Here is a 17939-nt window from a genome sequence, read left to right on the forward strand (position 1 = left end):
TGCAGGTCCCATAGACCCAGCATGCCGTAGCACGTGCCTTCCTGATCCCTTAACTGAGCGGTCTTCAGCTGTACTTTCTTACATGTGGTTTCAGCCCATCTCACCCCTGGATCCTGGTGATTCTGCCTCAGAACTCTCTCTCAAGTCCTGTCTCTTCATTTATCCCCTCTGCTACTATTCAGGCTCAAAGTCCCTCATGCCTGGATGATTGTGTCCATCTCCCTCTGGTCTCCCTACCACTGACCTTTCCTCATTTTCAGCCTATGAGGGTCATCAGCCTAAGAGGCAAATCTGATAATTTTATTCTCCTGCTTTAAAAGATTTCTTTTGACTGCCACTTGTCCTTGGAATAAAGACACCGCCTTTAAGCTGTCTTGTGTAGCGTTCTTGGTCATGTGCCCAGCCTATCTGACGGTAGGCTCATTTCCCACCGCTCCGTTTCTGTGCTACCCCACGCATGTGCACAACACTGAGCGCCTCCTTCAGAGGTCAGTTATGTCTTTCGTGAAATGTTTGGCAGCTGGGCCTGATATACTCCAGTACCTGTTATTCCGTAATTATACAAAGTATAAGTGAATAATAGCGAGCAAAATGCTGCAAAGATGTATAGGCTTTCCCTGCCAACTCTGAGGAGTGCCCGCTAACTCCGGAAGTGTTTGTGAAGGAAATGAGTAGATGTCAGTGGTTAATTGAAGAACATTACATGACATCTGAGTGCAAACATGGTCCTAGTCGGGACACATTGGTTTTGGTCCCAGCTCTGCCAGAGCCAAAAGCGTGTGTGGGTCATGTGACCTGTTCCTCACTTTCTTTACTGGTGAAGAGTGGACTTTGTGAGACCTGGGTTCTTTCTAATTTTAGAATTCCCTTTTGCTGTTGTACCTTGTCCTGTGTGGTGCTCCCATCGAGAGGAGTTCTGAGCACAGTTCACGAAGTAGTCCCTCTCAGCGTTTTACTTCCCTCACACTGTCCCACGATCGGGACTCCCTGGTCTCTCACCGCACGCCTTTCACGGGAGGCACTTCCCTGACGTCATCTCGTTCTGTTCCTCACCCTGCCTTCCCTTCCCCGTTAGTGTTTGCTACCATGTTGTGGGAAAGAGATCTCGCCCGTGACTAAAGTACAGTTTTGTTTAATAGTAGTGAAGTTGCTGTGCTCCTAGTGGGACATGCACAGCTCCAGCTAATTGTAGAATTTGCCCATTTGTACGTAATTTAAAGAGACTTACCTAATGAGTTAGAAGTTGTTCATTAGAGTATCCTTTATGAAGAGTTGCAACCACAGGAGGGGAGAGGGTTGAGGGTTGCTATTGTCAAAAATAACACCCTGGATTGTGGCTTCAGCTCTTTGTGCTGCACAGATTTGCAGTATTTCCACATGCAGACAGTGTGCTGTTCTGTACGAGGCACGGGCACTTCCGGACTTTCTCAGGGTGGTTAGGGGAGGGCGACTGTGAGCCCCTGAACTCTCTAGAGCGCGCTTTCAATCATCCACAATTAGTAATTTGCTAAGTTTTATAATTCCTGAAAATTCTCTCAACATACTTATTTTTCAGTTGATGTTACACTTATAAAAGAGATATTTAAATATGCCTGTACTTTCTCTTTAGCCTTATGACCTTCTAAAAGTTGTTTCCAGTGTGATTTCTGGACACCAGTTTAAACCTATTTTCCAAGCTAAAAATATTACTTACAGTGCTACAAAATAAGGTATTTTAAATTAGGAACTTTTTTTGTTTTTGTTTTTTGTTTTTTTTTTAAATAAAGAAGACCTTGTCTTGTGAGTACTCGAGCACTCCTATGCAGTGCTCCTACACACTTCACGCCTGGGAAAGGTCATCCTGTAATGGCCTCTGTGCCGGTCAGCTCGGCCGCCGTGACGACGTGCCACAGGCTGGGCGGCTTGAACAAGACGCACTGAATTCTCACAGTTTTAGAGGCTGGGATTCTGAGATTAGGGTGTCAGCTCCCATGGTCCAGTTCCAGGGAGAGCTCTCTTCCTGGCTTGACAGCAGCTGCGGCTAGCTGTAGCTCACGTGACCTCTTTGTGCACGAGAGGAAAGACAGACTGCTGGTGTCTCTTCTTATAAGGACATGAGTCCTAATGAATCAGCGCCCCCATCCTTATGACCTCATTGACCCTTGGTTCCTTTTTATAGTGTCTTCTTAGACGCACCGTGTCTTCTTATAGTTACACTGGACATTAGGGTTAGGGCTTCACTATGAAATTGAGGGGACATAAACATTCAGTCCAAAGCGTTCTGCCCCAAGCCTCCCAAAATTCATGCTCTTCTCACATGCCGAATGCATTCATTTCATCCCAATAGCCCTGAAAGTCTTCACTCATTCAGCATCAACTCTAAAGTTTAGTGTCCAAAATCTCATCTATGTATCATCTAAATCAGAGATGGTTGGGTGTCTAGGTACTATTCATCCTGGGCATAATTCCTCAACAGCTATGAGCCTGTGAACCCGGACAAGTTAATGTGTTTCCAAATACAGTGCTGGGACAGGAATAGACGGGATAGGCATTCCCAGTGCAAAAGGAAGAAATAGGAGGGAAGAAAGGAGTGAGAAGTCTCAAGTCCAAAAACAACCAAGGAAAATTCCATTATATGATGAGGCTCAAGGAAAATTCCCTTTGGTTCAATGATCTGTCTTCTAGGTCTGCTCTGTGGGGCCTTTCACCCATATGGCTCTCCACAGAGGCCTCAACACTGAAGCAGGGAGGGGGAATTTTAGCTCATCTAAACCAAAGAGGTTGTCCAATCCTATGAAACCCCAGAGAAATAATCAACCCTGCCCCTGAGGGCCTGTGGTGAGTGGCAGCCGTGATATCTCCTAAACGTCTTTGGAGTAATACCCTTTGGTGATGGATGATGCACAGTGCCGAAAGAATTCCTTAGGGGCGCCTAGGAGCTTCAGTGCAGTAAGCTTCCAACTTGAGGATTTGAGCTCCAGTCATGATCTAGGGGTTCATGGGTTAGAGCCTCCATCAGGTTCTCTGCCATCAGCGTGGAGCCAGAGCCTGCGTCAGATCTTCTGTCCCGGCTCTCTCTTTCTCTCTGAAAAATAAATAAACATTAAAAAAAAAAAAAAAAAAAAGAATAGGTTTGTGTCCGGTCCTACAGAATGTAAGAAATCCAACAGCCTTCCTTCATTCCCTCTGGTATCTTTCTCATTTGTTCAAACTGGCATTGTTTTTGCTCAGACATCCCACAGTCTCTTCATCAAGTGATAGTCTAGCCACACCCTTGGTGTTCTCTTTGAACGCGCTTCCTCGTATTTTACAGTGTGGACAAGCTGAGAGTTTTCTAAGTATTAAAGTGCTGCTTTCTTTTTGCTTGACAATTTCTTCTTCAAGTCATCTCTCTTCATATTTTACTCTTAAGAAGTCCGGAGAAACCAGGCTCTGCCTTTTACATTTTGGTTACAAATTTCTGCTAAATATCCAGTCTTGAGGCTCACAGGTCTGTCTTCTCCAAAACTCTAGAATACAATTGAACCAAGTTGTTTGCTACTTAATAACAAAAATTACTCTCTTAGTTTGGGTTATTATAACAAAATATACTTGGTGGCTTAAACAACAGATATTTCATTCTCATAGTTCTGGAGTCTGGGAAGTCCAAGTTCAAGGTGCCAGGTGATTTGGTTCCTGGTGAAAGCCAACTTCTTGGTTTGTAGATGGCCATCTTCTTGATAGATCCTCACATGATCTCTCTTGTGTGTCTCCTTGTTAGGGACTAATCGCATTCATAAAAACTCCATCCTCATGAGTTAATTATTTCTACAACCCCCACCTTCAGATGCCATCACATTTGAGATCAGGACCTCAACATACAAATTTTGATGAGATCCAAATATTCAGTTCATTGCAATTGCCTTTCCTCCAGTATCCAATCATCTCCTCTTTAAAACCTCACTAGAATTACCCTGAACACCCATATTTCTAGCGTGTACCTCAGAGCTCCAGCCTCTACCCACTACCCAGCTCTAAAGCCACTTCCACATTTTTAGGGATTTTTTTTTTAGCGCAGGACCCAGCTTGAACTGTCATAACAGAATACCATAGACTGTCTGGTGTAAACAACAGCAGAAGCTGGAAGTCCACCATCAGGGCACTGCCGTGGCCAGTGTCTGGTGAGATCTCTGCTTTCCCTTGTTTGTAGGCAGCGGCTATCTGCCTGTGGGCTGTTGTGGCCTTTTCTCTTTGCTTCCGGTGAGATGCGGACTTCTGGTGTCTCTTCTGACATGGACACTAATCCTGTGAGATCTGAGCCCCACCCTGTGGCTTCATTCAACCTTAGTTTCTCGGAGGTCCTATCTCCAAATACAGCAAAACTGAGAATTAGGACTTCAAAATAGGAATTTGTCGGGGACACAGACATTCAGTCCAGAGGGTCCCCCTCTTGTCCAGGTCTGTAAACTTTGCTTAGGAATCTCTTGTCTTCCTGGGATATTTGCATGCTTTATCCTTCCTTAGATTTCTTTAAAAATTGGACCTTCTGTTGCCTGTTTACCCTCTCCCAAACAGGACAGGCCACCTCTGCAGAGCAGGCCACAGTGACACTCACGGTGGCAGCACTGTGACATTGTCCTCCCAGGAAACTGGCGCGCCCCGCTCCGTCCTGACTGTTCTCATGCTGTAGACTGGGATGGGCATTCCAGTGGCCTGGTCAGTATTGTCTAGTCCTTTTTTTTTTTTTTTTTTTTTTTTTTTAAGAGTTGGGTTTCAGATTTCTGTCTCATGCTTAGGATTATTGTGGTTTTTGGCGAAGAGGATTTTCAACTGGGTGAAAAGGCAAAAAAAATGTGGAATCAAGAAGTGAAAGCACAATTGTTTATAGTTCAGTAAGCACTTGTGGTTAAGAAATGTGTCTGTTCATCATTGCCAGATGACCTAAAATTTTATGGGAGAACATAAATTTTAAACAAAAAGTAATTGTACTGTTTACAAAATAAAGATGTGAATTTCTTCAGAATTTAGTTTTTAGGTATTGTAACCTAGACTTCCTGCTTTGAGCTTTCTGAATTTTATTGTGAAATTATCTATGAAATGAATCTGATGGCAGCTTATAATATTTACTCAGAAACTAAAGTTTTGATTTAACAAACATTAATAATCATGGAATGTTGCAGTTAGTAAGAGTCTCACTCATTGAATACTCACAGGAGCATAATATTGCTAGGTGTTTGGGAATCCTTGATAAAATTTGGCATAGTTATAATCTCTCAAAAGGAAAGATCTTATGATTATGTACAAATAGGATTCATATGTCAGTGCATGTAAATAAAGCATTCATAAAATACAGTGAGTAGATAAAGTAGGTCATTTGGGTTTGATTTTGGAATGTATTGTTTGCTTATTTTTCTTCTTAGAACATTACTTGAATCACACTTAATTTGCATTCTCTGGATACAGATCACGTCCAGTTGAGGTAAGGTGAATAAGTTAAAATTGTCTTGGTCAGCGGTGAAATGAACACTAGTAAAACAGTCCCCAGAGTTTTTTACGTCAGTTTGTATTAGGGTTCACTTAGCTCCTATATATTTATTGGTGTTGATCCTGATACAGCACTGAGTTCATGTTTAATAGACAAAAGTATTCATTTTATGTATGAAAGTGTTGGTAAGCAGAGCAGGATGACATAAAGGAGAGTGACAGACTTAGCCGGATGGAAAAAGAAAGCTGTGCTAAGAGAGTTCAACTCTTTCTTTAAAGTATGGTCTAGTTTTCACCTCACTATAGAAATAATTTAAAGATACTGGCGTAAAACTAGAGCAGTAAGAAATAACAGGTAACAAAGGTATTTCTGTACAATGGGAAGTAGTTTGGATTTTTATCTAGTGGATAGCCATCGAAAGGTTCAAGCACAGGTGGCAGTTATTAAATTTACACTTAAAAAGAGCGCTCTGGGGGCTTTATCAGCAGCGGGTTAGCGTGTCCAGGTACTAGGTCAGTTCAGGTCAGGCTATTATATTAACTAAGAGGCATCTAAACCTTAATATATCCAAAGCTGGATTCTTCATTTCTGATGGTATCCCCTGTTAAGGCCCCCCCCCTACACACACACACACACACACACACACACCGGACATCTAGAAACCTTGTCTGTCTCCATAGACATTAACTGTGTACTTCTCCCTCCTCAGGCCAAAACCGTCTGTCTTGACTGCTTTCTCTCATTTCCCACTTGCAGTCCGTGAAAATTTTGTTGGCTCTACTTTCAAAATGTATCTATTTTTCAACAATTTCTTACTGCCTCTGTCCCTACCTCCCAGGTCCAAACTACTATTGTCTCTCCTGGATCGCTTCTGACCGGTTTCCCTACCTTCCCTTCAGCTCTGCGTCTGCCCTCGACAAAGCAAATTAATGTGCTTTCCGCATTTGCTTCTTCTGATGGCACTCACTGGAAATACCCCAGGTTCACACAGTGACCTGAGACCTGTCTTCTCGCTGACCATTGTTTAATCTCCTATCTGTTGCAGCCCAGGCAGACTACTTGTAGTCCTAACCAAAACAGGAGCGGCCTCTTCTCCGAAAGGGGGGAACACACTTCTGGGGAAAGCCGAGACTTCTCATGCGGGTATTGAAGCCGCAAGAAAACCATCTTGTCTCTTCTGACACTTAACGGGCCTTACTGAGCATAAGAAGTACTATAGCCAATCCTCTGGACTTGAGGCTAGGGATATTCTCATTCAAATGTATTCCTAGGACTCTAGCCCTTCTTAATTTCATAAGGCTGGGATTTCCTAGATAAATGTCAGAAGTTGATAGACTAGGACAGAATTAATTAAAGGTATTATTTAAAATTCCATAGGGAACAGAGGCACCCACATGAGAACATTTTGGTACTGGAGGTATGTGTCATTTCGGGGGGTGGGGGAAAGCTATAGAATACCTTTAAAAAGAGTAAAATGTAAATGATGATATCCTGGTAATCCAGAGTGAGCAACAAGGAGAGTCGTGATGATCACAGCTGGTGGTAACTGTGTCAGAGTGTCTGTTCAGGACCGAGGTCCCACCTGTGCTGGAAGCGCGTGGACTTTAAAATCTCCTGATGGCCACGCCTGAGCCTTGCTGTGCTGTCCCCCACCCTGCACGTGTGTGTCTGTCTGCATGTGTATGTGCGCACGTACACGTTGGGTGCGGGCTGCGGGTGAAGCAATGGAATGGTAGGCACGTACTGATAGGATGATTTGGCCCGAGGAGAGAAAAAGTACCAGTTTGAGATAATAGTATGCCATACACTTTAAAGCCAGATGCCGTCCAGATTGTAATATCTATGAAGATAAAGAGAGACAGAGTAATAATATAGGGGGAAATTCCAAATTACTGTGTAGCCAATGTTTGGACAATGAAATGGAGTAACTTAAAGTTAGTGCAACAATTACAGTATGTAAAGTATATCTTTTAGAAAAACTTACAGATCCTTCTGCCTTCTATAAGAGGCTCATTTCAGTATCTCCTGACATACAATTTTGTTTCACTTGGCACTTTCTTATATAATTTTCACTAATCTTACATAGTATTTCTTCCATAAATGTTCATGAAAATTATAATATAAATTTATCAACATAACCTACTTAAGAGGATTTCAGTTGACTTGCATATAAATGGACCCTGGCTAAGGGTATATTTCAAATAAGTCCAGTAGTCTCAGATACATTTTGTTCTTATATCATTTACTTTTGTAGCCTCTTGGTCATTTAAAACCAAATACTTTTAAGAGCAGTTAGATGATAAAATAAATCACTCATTCACATATTCATTTAGCAAATGTTAGCCTTAAATATTTTCCATTTTTAACTAAGAACTGTTTTATCTGTTATTCATATATATACAGATAAAAATGACAAGCTCTCAGGCGGAGGACAGATGCCATATGTTTGCACTCATAGGTCTAACAGGAGAACAGGAGAAACCTAACAGAGGACCAGGGGGAGGGGAAGGGGGACAGAGAGTTGGGGAGGGAGAGGGACACAAACCACGAGAGACTATTGAATAGTGAAAACGAACCAAGGGCTGAAGGGGGAGGGGCAAGAGGGGAGGGGGTGATGGTCATGGAGGGGGGCACTTGTGGGGAAGAGCACTGGGTGTTATATGGAAACCAATTTGACAATAAACTATTTAAAAAAAAATTACAAGATCCTATAATATACTTTCTGTATGAATCCTTCTATTCCTCTTTCTTAATCATAAAGTCTTTGGTGTTATATATTGATGTTTGTGCTCTCCATTTGATCTTTGTGGCCCTCTTCAGTGTTTGGTGTGACAAGTTACCCTCTTCTTTTACAACGCTGTCATCGATGTTGGCACTCGGACCATGTCCTGCCAAAGCGAGAGCATCCATTTCTCACCTGGTTGTGCTTTCTTTATATTTTAAATAAGTCTTATGTTTTAACATAATAAAGTAGGAAAAAAGCATCACTCACAATTTCCTATCTTTAACCAGAATTTACGTGAGAGAAATTTTGGTCCCTGTCTTGTAATAACACTCAATTTCTTAGATTAGATCTACCAGTAATTCTCTCTGACCTTAAGAAAGTCATGTGAGCAGGTAAGTTTTTCAGTTTTCTTATCTTCCATAAAGGGAGATTAAAATCTTCCTTACCTATTTCACAGTGACGGCTGTTGTTTCATGATGCACCAGGCCCTTTCTGTGTTACCTCTCTCAATATTTGTAGTGTTCTTGAGGATGGCTAATCCTATCTCTATTTACAAATGAGGACGGGGCGCCAGGGAGGCTCAGTCGGTTAAGCGTCCGGCTTTCGACTCAGGTCATGATCTCATGGTCTGTGGGTTCAAGCCCTGCATCCGGCTCTGTGCTGATAGCTCAGAGCCTGGAGCTGCTTCAGATTCTGTGTCTCTCTTGCTTTCTACCCCTCCCCCACTTGCACTGTGTCCCTGTCTCCCAAAAATAAACATTAAAAAAAAAAGAGGACCGTGTTGGGGGTCTGACTTCGGCTCAGGTTGTGATCTCGTGGTTCATGGGTTCAAGCCCTACATTGTGCTCTGTGCTGTGCTCATGGGCACAGGTCCCATGTTGGGCTCTGCTCTGACAGCGTGGAGCCTGCTTAGGCTCCTGTCTCCCTCTCTCTCTGCCTCTCCTCCATTTGTGCGTGCACTCTCTCTCTCTCTGAAAAATAAGTAAATAAAAATTTAAAAAAATAAAAATGAGGAGACTGTTAAAAAGAAGATAAGTATAGATAAGGTATTTGAGGATTTCAAAAGGGAAGGAAAAGTTGCTTCTGGCTGGGATTCAGTAAACCCTTCCTGGGCAAGGTTATATTTTGTCTCTTAAAATTTATGGAAAATTTTGCCTGCTGGCACAGAAATGCCTTTTATGTACCATCAATTTAATTACAAAATAATCTTTGTTTGTAAAACCAGTATCTCTTGTGTCTAGATTTAAAGCTTGCCTCAAATACATCATTTGTCTGAGGTTGCTTTTTGCTTTTTTCTCTCTCGCACAAAGGGGAAATTACACTGCCTAATTTTCTTGAGGGAAGGTAGGCGACGGGTTTGTCCACAAGGCTGTGTTAGACAGCGTTGTGTATGAGAGGCTGCAGTGCTGCTTGAAGAACACTGCAGGCACGTGGTACATCCAAGACGGCGCTGCTCAGCGTCTGTCACCAAGCCTGTACGGAGTCACCGGGTATGGTGGAGTGCAGCAGGACTCCAGGGACAGTCGGTGCCGTTACCTGCAGTGCGCAGGAGGGGCAGGGCCAGATGGCATGTCTGTTCCACGGTGCAGCGCACCAGCGTTCTGCCAGCAGTGCCATCAGGCGTGTTTTCCGTGTCCCGCACGGTGCCGTGGCTGCGGCAGCAGTCACCCCATGCGGCGAGTTTTTGTCCCGCGCCACAGTACACCAGAGCATGGTGGTCGTGCCCTTGAGCATGTTCATTCCTGGGCTGGCTCCTTTGGTTCAGCAACTGACTCTTGATTTTGGCTGGGTCATGATCCCTGGGTCGTGGGACTGAAGCCTGCATCAGCTGCCACACTGAGCATGGAACCTGCTTAATGCTCTCTCCCTCTGCCCTCTCCCCCACTCAAGCTCGCTCGCTTGCTCTCTCTCTCTCTCTCTCAAAATCGTATGTTTATTCTGTGCTGCAGTGCATGGGCTGTGGTGATAGTCAATACCATGAACATGTTTATTTTACAAGTTATTTAGTGCTCTAAATCTTCAGGAGAAATCATAGTTTTAGGAATATTGGCCAGAATTTCCCATAAAAACCTTCAATGAGAGTGTAATTAGTAGCAATATGACTCATCTCAGATATGTATTTCTGGGGTAATAACTACGTTTGTCTGTAATGTCTTGCCTTTATGAAATCTGTCAAAGGTTTATAGGGGCTATAGAGTTTGGCAGACTCCTGAAAACCTACTTCACTTCTAGAGTTGCACAAGACAGTGATTAATGCCTAGGGAGAAAACCGGCGCTGCTGAGGCAGGCCAGCGACTCAGCCGGACGCTCGGCCGCACGGAGTGGGCCGCCTGACCTCACGGCCCCAGAGCTCCAGACAGCAACCGTTGTCACTGGTTGTTGGGGGAGGTGCCACGCGTGCTGCCCAGTTTTGGGGGATGAGCTCTGAGTGCAGGTACAAGTTTTAAAACTTCTTAAAATATGTGCAGAAATGCTCCTATGGTTAATGCATCCCCTAAACCTAGGGCATTTCCCTGTGCTGCCGAAGACCCTAATTCTCCAACCATTGCTCTGGCTGGCCTGCTCGGGAAAAATGGTATGTGCACCAGAGTGACCTGTGCGTTATCCTGACCTGGTTTCCTGCTCCCCAGCTGAGGATGAGCTACATTTTACTAAAGAAACGACTGTTGTGGGAGAGGAGGCTCAATGCTTCCTTCCTAGTTAGTGCTTTTCTATAATAACTTGCTTTCATTACTGCACTTCCCTCTCCCAAGTGACTAGTACCAGGCTGACATTGTGCGTGTTCATATCCTTCCCCCATTCTGTTTCCTTCCTTACTTTAGAAATAGTAGCAAGATAGATACATACCTTAGGAATCAGTGGTTGAAGGTAGTGCTCTGGGGGCAGTGATGCGGCCTTGCTCAATGTGTGGACGCATGCTGTTGGCACGCAGAAAGGAGGGAACGGAGGATTAGCGACGACCGGACAATGAAGGAAAACGAAGGGGAAAAAGAAATGGAAATTAAGTTATATAACTAAAACTTTGGTGTTATTTAAATATTAATTTTTATTATTCACTATTAACCAGTTGGCTAAAGTGGTAAAGAAACTCCTATCTGTATCTGTTATATTCTTAGCAGGGTACTATGCTAGACACTTAGCTTTTATTATTTCATTTAATTTTTTTAAATTAAAAACCAGAGTAATAGAAAAACATAAGTGTACTCACCACCTGGAATTAGTAACACATTTTAATCTTTGGACTTTTTGATTCACATTTTTTAATTATAGAAATATGAGTCTGAAATGGTCGTCTTTTCTCCTTAGATATGTTTTTCTATGTATCCTACTGGTCATATTTATATACTTGTATTGCAAATATATCCACAATCACAATTTATGGTTTTTTGTGTTTAAAGAAATCACAACATTGTGGATATCCTACTCCGTGTGTCTTGTTTACCCCTCTTGTTACGAGCTCTCCCGATGCTGATGCACAGAGGTCTGGCCCACTGTCACCAAGTCCCGTGTGCTGCTCTGTTGAATGGACATAGCATGGTTTGTCCTTCCTCCTCTTGATTTGCGTTGGGTACCGTTTTCTGCTCTTTTAAACAGTCCTGACACATGCCTCCTTGTTTAGGTCTCCTGTGACAGTTTCTGGGACACTTCTGGGTTTTACGTTACACACACTGTCAACCTCAGTTCTCTCATTTAATTCTTAAAAATATTCATTGAGGTACACATGGGAAAACTAAGGTGTTGAAATGTTATCTAACTTGGCCAACTTAATCAATCAGTGAGCCAGTACTTAAATTCAGATCAAATTCCACCCATTAAAATTTTTTTTAAATGTTCATTTATTTTAGAGAGAGAGAGAGAGACTGAGCATGAGTGGATGAGGTGTATTTAGAGAGAGAGACATAGAATCTGAAGCAGCCTCTAGGCACTAGCTGTCAGCTCAGAGCCAGACGCAAGACATGAACCCGCAAACTGTGAGATCATGACCTGAGCCGAAGTCGGATGCTTCATGGATGAGGCACCCAGGCGCCTCTCCACCGATTTAAATCTCAAGCCCGGACATTCAACATTCCTCAGAAGTCCTCACCTTTAACCTTTATGATCATGAGGACGGTTGAAACCAGGCAGTGTCCTAGAGAGTCAAAGCAGGTAGTGAGATGAAGGGAGCATGTAAGAAAGAAGGAGGGTCAGTAAGTGGCCGTGCTTCCTTTGTTGTGGTCATCAAAAGAGTTCAAGATTTGGTGCAAAACCGTGCTCTGTGAAATGATGGGTCTAAGTTTTCTGTGTATGCAAGAATGTTTCTTTATGATGGAAGACTATCTTTTATGTTGCTTAAAGTACAATTTTAATTAAAAGATGTTTCAGTGAATATGTTACTGTCTGTACTCTACTTTGCAAAGTATACAGACCATTTTCTATAGGTGGAGAAAGCAGGCGCCTGGGTGGCTCAGTCGGCTAAGCCTCCAGCTTCGGCTTGGGTCGTGATCTCATGTTTGTGGGTTTGAGCCCCGCATCAGGCTCTGTGCTGACAGCTCAGAGCCTGGAGCCTGCTTCCGATTCTGTGTCTCCCTCTCTCTGCCCCTCCCTCTCTCATGCTCTGTCTTTCTCTGTCTCAAAAATAAATAAAACATTTAAAAAATTATATAGGTGGAGAAAGCTATTTTATTTTTTTGTTTAATTTTTAATGTTTATTTTTGAAAGGGAGAGAAAGAGAGAGAGAGTGCAAGGAAGGGGCACAGAGAGGCAGACACAGAATTGGAAGCAGGCTTGAGGCTCTGCTTCACCGAGCCCAACACGGAGCTCAGACTCATGACCTGTGAGATCATGACCCAGTGGAAGTCGGAGGCTTAACTGACTGAGCCACCCAGGTGCCCCCTGAAGCTATCTTAATGTGATCCTTTTTTTCATGACATTTTACTCACAGTTGGACTTTCTGTCTATTAGATTAAATCTTGCTTATTTTTTCTTCTTCACCTTCTAGGTAGAAAATCTGGCATATTAATTGTGAAAATTCTAGAGCTTCATGAGGAATGCACCTTCCAGGTTGCTGTGTGTGAGCAGTTGGCAGGCCTGCAGGCCGACAGCCCTTCTCCAGGTGAGGCCCCCAGGACCGGCCTGAAGGTTCTGTTCACCAAGGAGACTGCTTGCCATCTCAGGGGGCGTCCCCAGGACGTCGTCTGTATTTACCCTCCCTGGTGAGTGCCAAGAACTGATTGTAGTAGTCACTAACTGAGTTTGTCTCAAAATGTATTTTTATCACGAATATTTTTGTCGCCTTATGGAGAAATACCAGGAGGAAGAAGCCAGGATTTGACATAGATTTTATGTAACTGAAGCACTGAAATGTCTTTAATGCTTGTTTGGACTTTTGGCAAGAAATTTTTTATAACTTAAGGGCAGAGATAAGGGAGAAACAACCATATCAAGATTCCTGTCTGAGTAGTATGTTAAAATAATATGGCTGTTTTTGTTTTTTTCTTAGAAATACAGTTTTATTAAGGGGCATTAATGTGACAGTGTGATAATACACATTAATTTAATATTTCTTTGCTAATCACTTTGAAAAGGATAAAAAGCATAACTTAAGACAAAATAGGTTTGAAACTTTAGGCGCATAAATGGTTATTAATGGGTCAGAAATTATTTTTTTTTAATGTTTTATTTATTTTTGATACAGAGAGAGACAGAGCATGAGAGGGGGAGGGGCAGAGAGAGAGAGGGAGACACAGAATCCGAAGCAGGCTCCAGGCTCTGAGCTAGCTGTCAGCACAGAGCCTGATGCGGAGCTTGAACCCACGAACGTGAGATCTTACCTGAGCCGAAGTCAGAGGCTTTAACCAACTGAGCCACCCAGGCGCCCCCAGAAATTATTTTTAAGGATACATGTTTGCTTTCTTCTCCATAGGGTAGTATTTTTTAGTACAACAAGAAGAAAATTGTATTGTTTTTGAGAGAATGTTTGAGCAGCGTTGTTTTAAGAGCTATTAATTTTATTGGCATATTTTTAAAAGTTTCATTCAAGTGTCAAATTATTAGCTTTGAAGTTCACTTATATCCTTTAAGCTAAAACTTCCTTCCCAGAGGAGAGATCTGTTTTCATTGTGTCCATAGCAAGTGATTCTCTGTGTTTACTTAAATGCTTCTACTTAACAGGCTGTGGATATCATAGGGTAACCTACATTTTATTTTATTTTATTTTATTTTATTTTATTTTATTTTGTTCTGTTTTGTTCTGTTTTGTTTTTTTTTTTAATGTATCTTTTACTGAACAGTATAAGACACCTACAGGATCATATACAAATTATAAGTATATATTTCTTCAAATAATCACAAAGTGACTATGTAATTCCTATCGACTCCAAGAACTAGAATGCAGTGCATACCTGGGACCACCCCAAACCTCCCCCTTCTTCCTCCTACGTCAGGTGACCGTGATCCTAGTTTACGATGCAGTAGATGCCTTTAGATGTCTGAGAACTTAATATGAACAGAATCATGCAGTAATCACACAACACGCATTCTCTTTTGGCTGACCCCTTTCACTTACTATTACGCTTGCGAGATTCGTCAATTTTGTTACATTTAGCAGTGTTTTCATTTTTATTGCTAAATAGTATTCCATTGTATAAATTTATGCAATTAAATCCATCTGTCTTCTATTGACATATAGGTGCCTTCAGTTTGAGGATATTATGAATAACGTTGTAAGGGCCAACTGTCATTCTATGCGGCTTATTCAAGAATATAATACCATTAATTCTCTTCTCTCTGAAATTTCTCATCATCCTAAAATCATATGCCATTATTTTTCTACCATGTTAAAAAATTTTTTTAATTGATCTTGACTGTCCTTCCTCTTCCCACACTGTGGCCAAATTGGCCCCATTCTCTAGCCAGCTAGTTTCATTCAGGCTTCAGGCCCAGTGCTCCCCACAACCGCCTCCGGCCCCAGCAGTGACGACCAGGCCACTCCTCCAGCGGGTGCTTGTGTGGCCGGCGTGCCTCCCTGTTGTGCAGTGCTCCCTCCTGCTGCTCCTCGTGCCTTCTGCTGGCTTCTCGCTACTAACGTGCTGCTGGGCTCAGTCCTAGACCTCTTCTCTACCTGTCTACCTCGCCCCTTTGATGCTTTCATTTCATCTTTTGCTTTAAATACTAGCTGGAGGGGCACCTGAGTGGCTCAGTCAGTTAAGCCTCCGACTTCGGCTCAGGTCATGATCTGACGTTCGTGGGCTAGAGCCCCACATTGGGCTCTGTGCTGACAGCTCAGAGCCTGGAGCCTGCTTCGGATTCTGTGTCGCCCTCCCTCTCTGCCCCTCCCCCTCTCATGCTCGCTTGCTCTCTGTACCAAAAATAAATAAAACATTTAAAAAATTTAAAGAAGTGAGAATGGTGTTTATACTTCCAAAACTTTAAAAATAAGTAAGTAAGTACGTATGTAAGTAAATAAGTACTAGCTGGAGACTGACACCTCTTAAAACTGGCTCAGCCCACGCTCCGCCCCACTATCAGAGCACACGCCTCCCCTCCTCGGCCATGGCCCTACTTGAGCGCTGACGGCCTGGCAGAGTCACACTCCTCGCCTCCCTCTTCCTCAGCCTTCCCCACATCAGGCATGGAAACCACCTTTTTGTGGTTCCTCCACGTAGCCTCAACTCTTCTTTTTCTCATCATCTCCTTTCTGCCTCTGGGAAGCTCCTGGCTGCTCCACTTCCATAGGCACACAGCGTCCAGGACTTCTTGCCACCTCTGCTGTCAGGACCTTTTCAGGTCATCGTCATCCTCTGGATTGTTGCAGTTTCTTAAATCTGCTTCTTTCTTTGCCCTCGTTCTGTCTCTTTCAAGATGACTGAAGGAGCAAAGCTATGAATATACAAGGTATTATACCAGTTTCTGTCTCTACAAACCCCAGTGTCTGCTTATACCTCATGCACAAACGCCTGAGCTCTGGGGCCTTATTGCCCACTCTCTGTCTCCTTCCCTATTTCCAAGTAGCCACCCTACACCCTGGTCCTCAGATTCCATGGAGCTTTCCCCCTGGGGACTGCATTCCTGCCACTGCCTGTGCTGGCTGCCCTGTCCCACCCCTCCCTGTGTCTGCATGGTCTGCAGCGTTGTCTTCTCTGGGCATTTACTCAGCCGTCACCTCCTCCAGGGTCTTTCCCTGGTTCCATATCAAAAATTGGAAACTACCCCTTTCCCTACCCTATATTGTCCTTTCCTACTTCACTTTTCATAAGCAGACATATTGAAGTACTAGTGTAGAATCTCACTATGGAATGAATGAGTGGTCTCCTGTGTGTCCGCAGAGTGCGCCTTCTGTCTGGGGCCCTGATGTCTTGTGTTCTTTTTGACTGTTTCATTGGAAGTTCTTTTTGGGAAATTATAGTAAAACTCAGTGATATTGAGAATATTTATTTTTTCAGCATACTCTAGTTTTATCTTCTTTATCAATATACAATTTTTGTTTTTATTGATTGTATTTCAACAAAAAATGTATATTTCAACTATGCTGAGTTTATTACAGTGAGACACAGAAGACTCCAACATAGTTATGTTTGGAAATAAATTTAGAAACATCACTAGACTCTGGATCCTAGCTTTTGCCCCTATAGCTTTTTTATTTTTTATTTATTTATTTGTGTGTTGGTAAATAAAGTTTTATTATTATTATTATTTTAAATAATTTATTGTCAAATTGGTTTCCATACAACACCCAGTGCTCTTCCCCAAAAGCGTCCTCCTCCATCACCACCACCGCTTTTCCCCCTTCCTCTTCAACCCTCAGTTCATTTTCAGTATTCATTAGTCTCTCAGGTTTTGTGTCCCTCTCTCTCCCCAACTCTCTTTCCCTCTTCCCCTCCCCCTGGTCCTCCATTAAGGTTCTCCTGTTCTCCTGTTAGACCTATGAGTGCAAACATATGGTATCTGTCCTTCTCCGTCTGACTTATTTCATTTAGCATGACACCCTTGAGGTCCATCCACTTTTCCTACAAATGGCCAGATTTCATTCTTTCTCATTGCCGTGTAATACTCCATTGTGTGTGTGTGTGTGTGTGTGTGTGTGTATGTGTATATATATACACATCACATCTTCTTGACCCATTCATCCGGTGACGGACATTTAGGCTCTTTCCATGCTTTGGCTATTGTTGACAGTGCCGCTATGAACATTGGGGTGCATGTGCTCCTGTGCGTCAGCACTTCTGTATCCCTTGGGTAAATCCCTAGCAGTGCTATTGCTGGGTCATAGGGGAGTTCTACTGATAGTGTTTTGAGGAACCTCCACACTGTTTTCCAGAGCGGCTGCACCAGTTTACATTCCCACCAACAGTGCAGGAGGATGCCCGTCTCTCCACACCCTCGTCAGCATCTATAGTCTCCTGATTTGTTCATTTTAGCCACTCTGACTGGCATGAGGTGGTATCTCAGTGTGGCTTTGATTTGTTTCCCTGATGATGAGTGATGTTGAACATCATTTCATGTGCTTGTAGGCCATCTGGATGTCCTCTTTGGAGAAGTGTCTGTTTATGTCTTCTGCCCATTTCTTCACTGGGTTATTTGTTATTTGGGTGTGGAGTTTGATGAGTTCCTTGTAGATTTTGGATACTAGCCCTTTATCTGATATGTCATTTGCAAGTATCTTTTCCCATTCCATCGGTTGCCTATTAGTTTTCTTGATTGTGTCCTTTGCAGTGCAGAAGCTTTTTATATTGATGAGGTCCCAAGAGTTCAGTTTTGCTTTCATTTCCCTTGCCTTTGGGAATGTGTCAAGTA

At 43.0% G+C, this 17939-nt stretch overlaps 1 protein-coding gene across 1 annotated transcript in view; it reads left to right on the top strand.

Annotated features, from left to right (window-relative positions):
- SPIDR (scaffold protein involved in DNA repair) overlaps positions 1-17939 on the top strand; it is a gene marked incomplete at its 5' end in the record, with an annotated part of 427634 nt that overhangs the window by 164969 nt on the left and 244726 nt on the right. Inside the window, one exon of the mRNA XM_029923996.1 lies at positions 13147-13360. Coding sequence (XP_029779856.1) covers positions 13147-13360 — 214 coding nt within the window. The remainder of the gene's footprint in view (positions 1-13146; positions 13361-17939) is intronic.

Source organism: Suricata suricatta, chromosome 15, assembly GCF_006229205.1.
Source record: "Suricata suricatta isolate VVHF042 chromosome 15, meerkat_22Aug2017_6uvM2_HiC, whole genome shotgun sequence".
In the NCBI taxonomy this organism is placed as follows: Eukaryota; Metazoa; Chordata; class Mammalia; order Carnivora; family Herpestidae; genus Suricata; species Suricata suricatta.